At 33.8% G+C, this 14,512-nt stretch overlaps 2 protein-coding genes across 8 annotated transcripts in view; both read left to right on the top strand.

The window, feature by feature from the left end:
* Nucleotides 1–4,446: 4,446 nt before the first annotated feature.
* LOC134249728 (cytochrome c oxidase subunit 6A2, mitochondrial-like) lies at nt 4,447–6,784 on the top strand. The gene is made up of 3 exons (XM_062732076.1): nt 4,447–4,605; nt 5,705–5,844; nt 6,581–6,784. Exons 1-3 carry the CDS (start codon nt 4,473–4,475, stop codon nt 6,710–6,712), a joined length of 405 nt encoding a protein of 134 aa, XP_062588060.1. The 5' UTR covers nt 4,447–4,472; the 3' UTR covers nt 6,713–6,784.
* A 4,999-nt stretch (nt 6,785–11,783) lies between these two features.
* Nucleotides 11,784–14,512, top strand: part of LOC134249697 (phosphatidylinositol 4-kinase alpha-like) — a 41,023-nt gene continuing 38,294 nt past the window's right edge. For all 7 annotated transcript variants that reach the window (XM_062732042.1, XM_062732037.1, XM_062732041.1 and 4 more), the window contains exons 1-6: nt 11,784–11,939; nt 12,572–12,688; nt 12,835–12,928; nt 13,448–13,533; nt 13,719–13,791; nt 14,019–14,503. In XM_062732042.1, coding sequence (XP_062588026.1) covers nt 11,799–11,939; nt 12,572–12,688; nt 12,835–12,928; nt 13,448–13,533; nt 13,719–13,791; nt 14,019–14,503 — 996 coding nt within the window. In that variant the 5' untranslated portion in view covers nt 11,784–11,798. The remainder of the gene's footprint in view (nt 11,940–12,571; nt 12,689–12,834; nt 12,929–13,447; nt 13,534–13,718; nt 13,792–14,018; nt 14,504–14,512) is intronic.

Genomic DNA, 14,512 nt, shown 5'->3' with positions numbered 1-14,512 from the left:
TATGAGGCGCCGTTTTAATATTTTTGAGGTATTTTCTAATATCAAAACAGAAATTCTTGACATCAATAATTCGAATTCTTGACATCAATAATTCGAATTCTTGATATCAAAAATATTTTTGATACCAAAAAATAATTCTTAATATCAAAAAAACCCAGATTTTTGATATCAGAAAATCATTTTCTGATATTAAAAATTCGAATTCTTGATATCACAAAATTATTTTCTGATATCAGAAATTTGAATTTTTGATATAAAAGTCTTGTTTATTTTCTGATATCAAAAAATCGATTTTGTGATATCGGACAATGATTTTTTGATATCAGAAAATCATTTTCTGATATAAAAAAAAGAATCAAGAATTTTTCATTTCAAGAAATCAATTTTTGATATCAAGAATTCAAATTCTTGATATGAAAAAAAATAACTTGAATTTTCTGACATCAAGAAATTGAATTCTTGATGTCAAAAGATCATTTTAAAATCAGAAATATGGGGCACTGTTTTAATGTTTTTTAAAATATTATTTAGTATTTTCTGATATCAAAAAATCATTTTGTGATATCAGAAATTCAATTTTTTGATATCAGAAAATATATTTTTTGATATCAGAAAATGAACAAGATTTTTGATATCAAAAATTCGAATTTCTGATATCAAGAAATAATTTTTTGATATCAAGAATTCGAATTTCGAATATCAAAATTCATTTTCTGATATCAAAAATTTTTTGGGATTTAATGATGTCAAAAAAAGTAATTTTTGATATCAAATATTCGAATTCTTGATATCAAAAAATATAAGTCATTTTCTGATATCAAAAATTCGAATTTCTGATATCAAGAAATCATTTTCTGATATCAGAAAATGATTTTTTGATATCAGAAATTCAAATTGATTTCTTGATATCACAAAATATAATTTTTGATATCAGAAAATAAAATAAAATGGCGAAGAATCTTCATGTAAATAATGAATACCCGCTTGAACTGTAGAAAAATCTCGAACTTCAGTGCCAGATTGCTTTCTAAATAATAATGAATACTAAAGATTGTTGATTTCAGATTTTAATTTTTTTTTTCTAATGAAAGAAAATAAGTGTTCTCGATATTTTTTGGTCATATTTATTTCCATGGAATTCAAATATATTACTTTACAATTTGGGATAAATCTGAGTAAATAATCTAGGTGTGCTGGAAGGTCGGGCTTCGACTGAGAATTTCTGTGTAACCCGTCCCCTATCAACAACAGCCATTAGCTTCTCCAATTGATTTTGTTTAAAGTGATGTAACATCACAGCTGACAAGCAAGTACTCGTTGTGTGGTCGCAGAAGTTCATTCTTCAAGGTGAAGTCTGAGCTATCAATAAAGTTTGTGAAATAATAAAAAAAAAATACGGTCTCCTAACATCCAGACATGTTTTAAACTTATTAGAACCAAACAAATTCGCAACAAACTTGTGTGGCGGGAAGCTGAATGTTCATCACGGGGAGCATTCATTAAGTCGATCGTAATTTTACTTGGTTCTTATTTTCTGATATCAAAAAATTGCTTCTGTGATATCATAAAATACTGATCATTTTTTATTTCAAACAATCAAAATATCAAAATCATTTTTTTTTATATCAAAAATGGGAATTGTTGAGTTCGCGAAACATCCGAGGAGTTCCGATTGTGTAACAATAACGTTATTGTTGAGTTCGCAAAACATCCGAGAAGTTCCTATTGAATCCTGACGAGCTCTCGTGTGACGTCACATTCTAGATGTCTCGTGCGACTTGACGTTTGAAGTGGCGGATCAACGTTTCAGGTGTATTTTTGAAGGTACAGCTGCGATCGCCACAACGGTCACACCGTAAAACATTTCATATTTGAATTCCATGCAAATAAATATGACCAAAAAATATCGAGAACACTTATTAAATATTTTCATTAAAAAAACATTCTTAAAATCTGAAATCAACAAATTTTAGTAGAAAGCAAATCTGGCACTAAAGTTCGGGATTTTCTACAGATCAAGGGAGTATTTATTATTTATGTAAAGATTCTTCACCATTTTCTTTTATTTTCTGATATCAAAAAATATATTTTGTGATATAAAGAAATCAATTTTAATTTCTGATATCAGAAATTCGAATTTTTGATATCAAAAAATGACTTATATTTTTAGATATCAAGATTTCGGTTTTTTGATATCAAAAATTACCTTTTTTGATATCATAAAATCCCGAAGATTTTTTTTATATCAGAAAATGATTTTCTAATATCAGAAATTCGAATTCTTGATATCAAAAAATGATTTTCTGATATCAGAAATTCGAATTCTTGATTTAAAAAAAATCTCGTTTATTTTCTGATATCAAAAAATATATTTTCTGAGATCAGAAAATGATTTTTTGATATCAAAAAATTATGGAATGCCATATACGACAGCCAACTGCTTACTGCCAACTGCTGACTGTTTACTCCCAACTGACAGCTGCTTACTGCCAACTGCCACACATATTTGAATAAATTTTATTTTTGTATTGATATTTATGTAAATTTAAAAAAAAAAGCCCGGATCTATAGGACATTTTTTCCAAGAGGGTCACTCTGGTAAAAAAAAAATCTAACCCAAAAATTTCTTGACAAGAACAAAATACGTAAAATCCTTTCCTAAATGTGAAAATTTATTTCGACCGGAGATAGGGGGTTCTTATGCGTCATACCTTCATGTGTATGACATTTTTTCATACCAACTTAACACGAATCCACATTTTCGGTTGGGGAGGGGGGGGGGGTTCTAAGGTCCGTTTTAGTTGATTTATTTTATACATTAAATAACTTTTTAGTTGATTTAGTTTGTGCATTAAATAACTTTACGAATGTCAGAGGGGTGTTCCGGACCCCTCTCTCTAGATCTATGCACGTAAAACATATTTAGTTTATTTAACGTATGACTGTACAAATTTTAAATCCCCCCCCCCCAGATCTATGCATGTGGAAACGTTGCAGGGAGGCGGCAAAACGGGGGGGGGGGGGGGGGGGTCCCCCCCCCCCCCACTTTTTTTCCCAACATTACCTTTACTATTGAAAATGTATATTGAAAGGATGGTTGCCCCCCCTCCCCACTTCTTACCACAGTATATTAATATCAAGGATATATAGTATTGTGTGGATAAAAATGTAAGTGAAAGGTAGTTGGCCTTCAAAAAAGTTAGCCACCTACCCCCCCCCCCCCCCCCCTCTCTCTCCTCGAAATAGGATTTTCGAGTTTGGGCTATTTCCTTTTTTTTTCTCGCTTGTAAACTTTTTCAGGTAAGTAAAAAAAAAATTCTCTGGTTGCCCCTCCCCCCCCCCCCACTTTCATTATAACACAAAGAGATATACATCTTTAATTTGAGGAAATTTTTAACTATAGAATATAATGGAAAACGGAAATTTATTTTCAAAACATCTTTCTCTGCGAAACGACAAATCTTTTTTACTATTATTCTCTCTTCAAAGGTTTAATTTTGTTGTCTCCGGGGGAGGGGGGGGGCTTCTTTAAAGATTAAAAGCAGAAAATGGTCATAACCTATTTCAAATAGGAAAACAAATAAAAAAAATAAACGATGTACTTTATCAACCGCATATATTGAATATAACATAAGATGAAACATATTGGTCATTTTATTCAATTCAATTTTACCAGGGTGACCCCCTTGGAAAAAATGTCCTGGATCCGTACCTTTTTTTTTTTCTTTCTTTTTTTTTTTCTTTTTTTTGTGAAAATTCATATAAATATCAATAGAAATATAAAATTTATTCAAATATGTGTGGCAGTTGGCAGTAAGCAGCTGACAGTTGGCAGTAAGCAGTCAGCAGTTGGCTGTCGTATATGGCATTCCATAATGTATATATGGCATTCCATAAAACATTTTTTTTTTTTTTTTTTTTTTTTTTTTTTTTTTTTTTGATATAAGAAAATACCTTAAAATATTAAAACGGTGCCCCATATTAAACACCATGCGGAAATCCTAGCTTTGCCTACATATAAAATCGGCATTGAAAATCGAAACGATGATACAGTAGAGTCATCACCCTTAGTCTATACTTAAGTAACAATGACATTTACTAAATGTTAGATTTTGAAATATCTGGGGTTATATATTATTATTATATTTTGTTATTGTTAATTTTATTTGATATAAAGTGTTCCAAATAAAACTAAAGGCTTCATTTTTTTCCCCCTTTTTTTAAAATGACTGATGATTCTTAATTTTTCCTTCCTTTAAAAACAGAAGAATAACTGGAGAAACCTGTTAATTTGAAAAATCAATACAAATTATGATCATGATATGTTGTTATTTTTCTTACAAAATACGATTTTATGCTCCCAAATTTAAGGGTACTTTGAATTTATGCCACTTGAATATATTATTTTACTATGATAATTAGTCGGGATCGGAATGCAAGTAATGTTTCCCAGGGTCGGTTTGATAAAAAAGATGGCGCTGGTTCTTAGAAGGACCACAGGTGTTTGTAGGCCACTTGCAAGACGGTTTGCAACAGAAGTGGACGCAAATGTGAAAAAATCAGAAGTTTTTCTTCCCAAAAAAGCTGGGAGGGATCCTCACAATGGTATGGAATTAGGTTTTATGACGTTTTCCACGGATTTTGTGACTTTCCTCCCAAGGTCATGCCTCATATCAACCCAGGGTCCTGTGTTCTGGGGCTGTATTTTTCGTCCTTTATCAGAATTAAAACAATATGTAATCCATGTAGATAAAGCATATGTTTTTTTAAGTACTAAACTGAGAAATCTGCTGATTAAGGTACAAAGTAATTATCAGGGAACAAATTCGGACCGTCCTAACTCAGAAACTAAAGTTGAGAAAAACGTGGAAATTGTTCGAATAAGGTATCTAAGTATCTAATTTTTGATTTATTTTTCACCACTTTAATTTTAATATTCATATCATTAGAGCAACCGGGATCATTCTGACTAATTTCTGCTTCATATACAGAATCTCAAAAAATGTCGGCATATTTTATTAAATTTTAAAGGGTGACTGACAAAGGTATAGGGCCTAATGTGATGTTCTTATAACCAATGTCACATGGCAGACCTTACAATAGTAAGAATATGTCCCATATTGGCATATAGATGTAATGCAGAAGTAAGAAGTTTGAAAGAATAAATAACATTGTATGAAACAGGAGATCAAATCCTCTATCATTAAAATGATAAATGCCCTACAGTCGGACCCAGTTTTACCTGGTGAGCCGTGAGGGCCTGGCCTCAGAAACAGTTGAACAGAGTAATCTAACTAGGAAAATACCTCATTACCTGCCAGATTATTCTTAAAAAGAAAGATTTTTGGTATCGGAGTTACCTGCTACAAGTTGCATGTAATTGGGTAAATTTTAGTGTTGACCTTAGTTTAAAGGGAAAAAAACATGTATGATAGAAATGAATATTCTATCTTCATGATTCTGAATGTTTTAAATTTTGGCAAATATTCAGAGTAAGAGTTCTGTGTATCAGTTGTCATATTTCAAATTTCTTTCGATTTTCATAGCTATATTCCTTACAATGTGAATTAAACGCTGTCAAAAGAATGAATATAATTCAATAGATGAAATGGATCAATCTTTACACTCTTCAAATTTGTGCAATTTAGAAAGAAAATCTATGATTATGATAACACACAATACAAGTACAAAATCTTCCTTCCAGAAATTGGAAAATGGAATAGCATCTCCTTCTTCCTTGGTATCCCTGTGTGCATATTGACACGTATCTACGAGAAGATGGATGAATCACATGGAAAGAGACCAGAGTTTCGACCTTACTCTCATATCCGCATCAGGAAGAAGGTGCGAAATTACAGACATAAAAACAACACACAAAAAAACCCACAGAAATCACTAAATCAAATTACAAACATACAAACAACACACAAAAACACACAGAAATCACTAAATCAAATTACAGACATACAAACAACACACAAAAAACACACAGAAATCACTAAATCAAATTGAGAATTTTACTTTTTACTGGGAGAAAAATTCAAAAAGAAGCAAGAATTTCAGAGTAGTTTAAGACTTTTTCAAATCCCAAATCAAACAGCTCTTTGAATTACCAGTTTGTGTTTCATTTCTTAAGTTAATTTAGCTTGTTCAAAAGTTGTTCTGTTGTTCATACTAGACTTTTCTTCAAGGATTTTACAAATTAGAAATGAACTATGGGAGAAGGGAGGTTATGGGTGGGAAAGATATTTCAGTTTGAATATTGTAATACTGGTAATGTCATTGTCTTCAAGAAAACCACTGTCTGTGCACCTTGGTTTATGTAAGAATTGCTTCTTGAATCTTGATTGATGAACAAGCATTTTATTAGAGAAAGGATTCCAGGAATGATTTTGAGATTGTGTTTCTGTGTTCCATCCAAAACCAAGAAAAGCTTCAGTTATTGTTGCCATTTTTCAATGAAATTTTTACAAAGAATGGTATATGAAGAAAGAATACTTCACAGCAGTCATTATATGTAGGTGATAATATTTATAATTGTACATCCACCGGTTACTTAAATGCAAATTCTGACTTTTAGGCTTTCCCCTGGGAAGGTGGAGAGGAGAAGACCCTGTTTTATTGTCCAATCACAAATGCCGGCTCACAGGGATACTTGGATATGACCCCTGAGGAAGAAATTAAGTGGTCAAAATACATGCATGGACACTAGAACAGATGAAAAGACACTTGTGATAAAAATTCTGTGGACTTTTAAGTCAAATAAATTGATTTGTAATGATAAGCCTGTTCCTTGTTCATGGTTATAAATGACAATTAATCTGATCATTACCACTATCTGTATGTGATACATTAGTAACTGCAAATGATGATCTGGGCATAAGAGATTTGATAAAGATTCTTTCTTACAATTTATATTTTGAACAAGATGTGTTCAAAACCACTGATACCCCTGTATGGTAGCTCATGGCAAAGAAAGTTTCTCATAACTTTATATATATGCAAATTAAACCCGCCAATAAAAATACCTGAAATTGACAGTTCTAGCTCAAACCCACTGGTGAGTAGTTTCATAAAAGTAGAATTTTTCCACTTTCTAGCATCGGTCAATTAACTACCTTTCTCTCCCTAATTCTAGGCAATTATTGAACTAATCTGTGCATTTTATCCATCTCCAAACCCTTTATAGTCGTCTCTACAAGTGATAAACTCGCTTGATTAAAATTATTTGTTAGATTGCTAAAATTCACTTCATGTGAGGTTATTGCATGTAGAGACAACTATAAATGGTTGGGAGGTGGATAAAATAAACATATTGGCTACAGAATGCGTCTAGAATTAGGGAGTGTAAGGTAGTTGCTTGACCAATGCTAGAAAGTGGAGAAATTCTCCCCAAAAGTGCGCAAAAAATATTGCGCCATAAATTGCACCTTTTTTTGCTTTACGGGATCTGTAGCGTTATGGTCAAAGACAAATATATAAAACCCATAACGCTACAGATCTGCAGCTAGGTCATGTTCTGTTATAGGTACGATCGAATCATCTCTGACAGAGATATGCCCCTTCGATTTAAAAAAAAATTTAATTATTTGCAGTTTCCGTTCCTTTTCTTCGCAGATATTGCACAAACTGAAATGAAATTTGGTATACAGATTTATCATATGAATATCTAGGTCAAGCTCTGTTTTGGGTACGATCCAGCAATTTTTGACAGAGTTATGCCCTTAGGATTTAGAAAAAATTCCAATTATTTGGGGGAGGGGGGCATAGGTATTTTACAAATATCTCGTTTCATTTTGACTTTTTGCTCACTGCCAACTGCCTTTGCTTATAGGCGATATCGCTTTTCATAAACTTTAATATATTTTATACGCATGCATGAATAAACCCTATGATAACAAGAATATTACAATAATAGCAAAAATTGACAGATTCAAGAATTCAGAGTAAGAAATACATAGGAGGAAGGAACATTTCATTTTTAAAAACAAAACATCTGATTTCCACATTTACTTGCAGGTAAATAATTTAAAAGCTTTCTTTATGGAGCAGAGAAAAGGCTTAACGTCACTGAGAAAAATTGGGAAGGGGACAAGCTTTTATTTAGGATCTTCATTTACAGGCATCTGGATTTAGAGGGGGTAGAATTTTTCGATATTTGGCTTATTGAGCGTCCGATTGAGAAAAATGCAGCTAGGTGTCTGTGATTCATTGAAGAATTCATTTTTGAATTGTATTGTTAAATCTTTTACCCTTGGTTTTGTTTCAGTGGTATTTCAAAAATACATATACATGTACCAATTAAATGTTGGATTTATCAATGCTTATTTAACTACTCCAATTTGTATATTTAATCATTATACATGTAGTTCTAGAAATCACGAATGATGAATTTCCTTAATGCTCCAATTTTGATAAATATTTTAAGAAATACGCACGCTAACTCTCATCTTCGCTAGCCAAGGGTTTCTGATACGCTACTCTCCTCCGGGTTCTTGCGGCGAGACGCGTATCAGAAACCCTTGGCAGGCGCGGCGGATCCAGAATTTTTTTCTAGGGGGGGGGGGGGGGGGGTCCACCGCGGTCAAAAAAAAAAAAAAATTTATTGACAAGCAAAAAAAAAAAAAAAAAAAAACTAAACTCGCCCAAACGTCAAAAACCTATTTCGTGGGAAGGGGGGTATGACTTCTATTGCCTCCAATCTTTTACTTTTCATACCTATTAACCTGGTAAATTCCAAGGGGGGGGGGGGTCCTGATCCGACCCCCCCCCTCTAGATCCGCGCATGCTTGGCTAGCGAAGTTGGCTAACTCTTGATTCACGCCTTTCCATGGCAACGGATTCAAAAATAGGGGAATGGCTTCCAAAAAAAACTGACACGCAGACCAAAACGTCCTATGAAAAAAAAAAAAATGTACAAATCCTAGAATTTGTCCATGCTCAACATTACCCGAAGCAACTAACCAAAAAGGGGGGGGGGGGGTTAACCAGATTCCAACATTATTTACCAAAGCAAATTACTCCGAAAAGTCAGTGCCCCTTATTTCATATGATATGCAAAATTTGTTCAAGAAGATCTACCACTTGCTGTTTATCATTAAGACCGCGGAACATTAACTGGCAAAATTGGAAATATACAGCTTACGTCATTTCTATCTGTTACAATCAAAACATTCAGTGATAGACAGCGTAATGGGCGGGTACAATTCGACGCGGACGTGGGGAAAACATCGGATTGAAATTGCAGATCGAAATTCATTTTCAATCCACCTCAGCTACGCTAGAAGGCACATTACTGATTGACCAAAAAGACAGTATAATTTCAATTTTTGTAGTTTGAATTTTTTTGTTCAGTGTTTTAAAAAATATATAAAGGGACAAATATTTCATTTCTGTTTGGTAAATATATGTTTGTGTTAGGGGATGGGGGCTTAACAATTTTAAATAAAGTTGTCCGACATTTTTTCAGTGAAAATAAGTATAAAACTCATGCACTCTTATAATCCTAGAAATAAAATCTGTTGTCATGTTACATGTACATGTAATTCATGACCTGACTCGAAAAAATTTTATCCCCCCCACCCACACATCTCCTGAAAAATAATCTTTGTCTACTATAATCTTTCGCGTCCCTAAAATTATAAGCTAAAACTCGTATTAATGTGAACTTCAAACAATATATGTATTCGGGAGTTGAAATTAGTTGATTTTTGGATCATATATTAACTCTTTGCTTTGAAAACAGTTCAGGTGGATTGAAAATGAATTTCGATCTGCAATTTCAATCCGATGTTTTCAGTCCACAACGTCCGCGTCGAATTCTAGCGTAGCTGAGGTAGATTGAAAATAAATTTCGATCTGCGATTTCAATCCGATGTTTTCTAAACGTCCGCGTCGAATTGTACCCGCCCATTACGCTGTCTTTCACTGAATGTTTCGATTGTAACTGATAGAAATGACGTAAGCTGTATATTTCCAATTTTGCCAGTTAATGTTCCGCGGTCTTAGGTAGGGGTAAAAAAAAAGTATATAACGTCAGGTGCCTGTGACTTCCAACTCGACATTTAAACACTGAGTATATCGACGACGCATTGTGGTTATTTCCATTCATATGTCGACATGATTTATATCGGTTAGCTTGAAATAAAAGACACCATGGAGTCTGACACAGCTGGTTCATACGATGAAATAGTATTTGTATATTTTACTTGACAAAGACGTCAATTAAAGAAGGTAAACAACAATGCCTTATGATAAGTGCGATGACTTTTAAACTTTTCAATCGCCAACTTCCCTTACTTATGCAGTAATATACCCTTAACATTATCCACGGGCGTAGTATCCGGGGGGGCCAGGGGCCTGGCCCCCCCACTTTTTTTCCCAACCTTACTTACACTATAGGAAATGTTAATTCAAAGCCTGTTTGGCCCCCCCACTGTTAGAAATGTACCGAAAATGTAGTATAAGAATTGGTACTAAAAGTAGTTGACACTGAAAAAAAGTTTACCTACCCCCCCCCCCCCCCCCCCCCCCCACGAAATAGGATTGTCGACTTTGGGCAACTTTTACATTTTTTTTTTTTTTTTTTTGCTTGTCAACTTTTTCAGGTAAGTAAACAAATTTTTTTCTCTGCCTGGCCCCCCCACTTTTAAAAACGATGCTACGCCACTGTTATCATCTGCATACTGGGTTTATATACGCAAGAGGCATCTTCGCTAATTACCAAGATGCGCAAGAGGATGCTTTAGTATGTATGAACAGTTTCTAAAACGAGGCAAGAAAATTATTGACAAACAAGCTGATGAAGACAAGATTATCAACAGTTTAATTCAAAGTCGTCATTTCGTTTGAAAGTTCTATGGTCGTAAAAATGACAGCAAATATAATCCATGGCCATCATTAGGTCAACTATGCTGACTGACGTTTTTATTCAAATTGTTAGGCCATTATACACACCGAATAGAGGACGGATTTACACGATCGTAAGGAGCACACAACAGGAGGGAGTGGTGGTCGGCAGGGGATGCTCACTCCTTCATGACACCTGATCCCACCTTTGATGTTGTAGAGGTCAGCATTTGCTCTACTACAGATTTATAATTGTTTAATGGAGGTTTGAGCTTTAAACCTGCTTGTTATTTCTATATATTTCATGCTGTAGCTCTTGTCCTCCATCCCCATTTTATTTCAAACCTGTGAACTACATGTAAATACAGTTCCGCAGATATTGGTGGTGTTCTAAATATCGTGTAAAAAGGTTATGTAAAAAAAAAAAATTAAATGTTTGCCTACATCGCCTTGTGTGCTTTCTCTAACACACATGTACTGATGCATTGGCTTTTTATCTACACACAATGTCCATTACAGAACATTTCTCTTAAATTGGCCAGAGACAAGCACAAAGATGTACCATGGACACGAAGTCTATGGAAGACAATCTTAGCACTGCACGACCAATTCTGCAAAAGACCGAAGTGTGACAACCCCTCTTGGTATAGGCAGGCTTCTTTTATTTAAAAACTTCCCCGTCTGCTGGAAGCCCACCTTAGAAGACAGCAGCACACGTGGGGGAAGTTAAAATAAACGTCAGGGTTAGAGGCATGACAGGTCGCCATGCTTATACCCAGAGAGTGACGAGAAAATTAGATCCCGATGTTATATAAATATTAATTCGCAATTAGAGTTATTGTTCAAACTTCATCATAGAAAACACGATATTACTTGACCAAAAAAAGAGAAAAAACAATTTCGTTTAGATCTAAGAAATGGCAAGAAACTTAAAAAAATATTGTTTTTTTATGTCGGGATCGGGTGAAAAATCCATATCTAAGGGAAGTAATGCAAGACAGAACATGGCGGACGACGGCGTTTTATTTGCGAAAATTTTACGTCAGTTTGCAAGATCATCTGCAGCAATCAATCCAGCGCCAGAGGATAAGGTGAAAAAAGATATTTTTGCATAGACAGAATTTTTGGAATGCCCTATACCTTTTCATTTAACCATAATAGATCTATAGGAAGCTAGTGACCAGTCGCATTATTTATAAAATTTAATGTTTCGTCCAATATTATTCCCAGAAAGTTCAAATAGTTCACTTCTTTATATTTACACATCATTTGAATTCAATTATTTTTATATAGATTTTTGCTATGACACTTAATCTATAAAGGGCTTGTTCATAACCTGAAAGTTTAAAGAATCTTAACATCCTGCGCATATTTTGGTAAATAAACATGTTAAAGGTAACGTCAGAAATCAAAATGAAAACTCATTAATGGCCTTATATTAAAATTTCTTGATGAACATTTGAGATATTGAAATGTTTCACTTCTAAAATCCAAGATTCTTAAAACTGCTTCAGGTTTTAAGCAGGCCATTTGCAGATGAAGTGTCATACCATAAATCTATTATTTATTAGGGTACAAGATGTGTAGATGTACACAATAAAAAAGAAGTTGTAAAAAAAAATCTCCATGTTGGTTAACTAATCACTATTATTATGTTAATTAAACAATTGGAATTGACACACTTGATTCATACAGTAAAATAATATTTGTACAACTATTTCAGATTGCCCGGTTATTTTCATTTTGCCCCAAGGAGATTAATGGCGGTTTGACACTGGACCAGAGGGGTCAAGATGCAGTGATTTCCCTTGGTATATTCCTGCTGGAATCTGACTTGCAGGTAATACAGGCATTATTAGATGACCTACCACGGTAGTAATGTATATCTTATAATCAATTTAATGTACAAAAAGTTTTGTGTGCTTGTTTATGCATGCCTGTATGCAATAATCAGAAAAATAACATAAACTGTGATTTGTTGTTTAGAATAAAGACAAGATAGCACCATATTTGCTGAAAGTTTTGAGATGTCTGCCAGCTTCACAGTGGAGTGGGAAACATAAACCAGGAAAAGGACAAAGTTAGTGATTTTATTGTTTTTATCTACTATAGAAACACAAATTTTCATGGGGATCAAATTTCACTGATTTGTTATCTAAAATGGTTTCGTGTGCTTTAAATTATGTCCTTTCAAAAGTAACATTATTCAATATAAAGTAATATGAAAATTTCGTATGGGATTTAATTTTGTTGATAATTAATTGTAAAAAACAAAATAAATGATATTAAATCCACATTGAAATTTTCTTTTAAAAAAAAAGGATTATCATGTAGTAAAAAAAAATTATGGGTGTCAAAGAAGAAAACACTGTTAGTTGTATAAATGGTTAATATTTTCTATGAAAAAAAAGTGCCGATTAACACCCTAATCCCCACCCTACCCACTGCCATTACATTTCTAGCTGGAACAGCCCTTATTGACAAACATAGTATGATGAATTTCATTGTTTTATTATTGTTTATTAATGATTCAGAATAAACTTTATATGTGGATCAGTAAGCAGACAATAAGTCTAAAAGTTATCTTGATATTTTCTAGCATTACCAAGATGTGAAAACTTCAGCTTTTGTTTGAATACAATACTAAGTGACTTAGCATTCAAAGATGACAACTTGAGAGATGAGGTAAATTATTAAGGAACTTGAAGGCAGAACTTGAACTAAGTTAAATATTAACTGTATATACCAATGTGACATTTTTTTTTACTTCATCAGTAGGGAAATAATCTATGTATTTCCTTGTCTTTGTAATGAGTTAATCCCCCAGTTTTAGTTTATGGTTTTAGTTAACACATTCTCATGTTTTGCAGGTTCTCAGTACACAGTTAGATGTCCTGGAAGCTTTAATTAACAAGTGTGAAGACACAGATAATTCCAAAGAAGGTTGTTATGGTATTTTAAAATTCATATGCTGTAAAAATGTGTAATTTTGATGAGGAAAAATAAAATGAATTATTATTACTGAAAATTAAGTAAAATCAAAACAAGCCTAAGTTACTTTCATACAGTCTGACTTGTAAACTTTTTCATTACAATAAAAAAAATTAAGTAGATGTTAATTTCTAGGAAAATAATATTGAAGTAAATCATTTTTCTTTTTTTTTTTTCAGTGAAGCTCTCCTTGATAATTATTCCCCTTCTGTTTGGTTTGATTCGAGCCCTGGGCAGATCTAGTGATGGGATCAAACCCCTGATATCTTTACTGTATCCATCAGAATCTGTCCAGAAGGAACACAGCACACCTAAAGATGACAAAGAGGAAGAGGAGGAAGAAAAAACCTTCACGTTCCGCTCGATCCTCCCCCGGACTATCTCCACTCACCTCATCTACTCTGACCCCGTCTCCCCCGTCACGCCCACGGGAGGGAGCCTGTCTGAGTTCCCCACGATGCGGTACAGGGAGCGGTCCCCCTCTCCCCTGGGGGTCCAGACCCCAGTTAAACCAGGCCAGGAGGAGGACGTGGAGGCCTCTACCTACTACTTCAGTAAGATTGCCTCCAGCTTTACTTGTGTAAAGCCCTGGGGATTTGAAATCATCCCAGAAAGAGATCACTTGGTTTTCTCCCAGACTCAACTTCAGCGACTTGTATCTCTGGTAAGTAAA

The sequence above is a fragment of the Saccostrea cucullata genome, unplaced genomic scaffold, assembly GCF_032062105.1.
Source record: "Saccostrea cucullata isolate Sc308-1 unplaced genomic scaffold, CSIRO_AGI_Scuc_v1 ctg305, whole genome shotgun sequence".
In the NCBI taxonomy this organism is placed as follows: Eukaryota; Metazoa; Mollusca; class Bivalvia; order Ostreida; family Ostreidae; genus Saccostrea; species Saccostrea cuccullata.
This window is presented reverse-complemented; position numbering and strand designations above follow the sequence as displayed.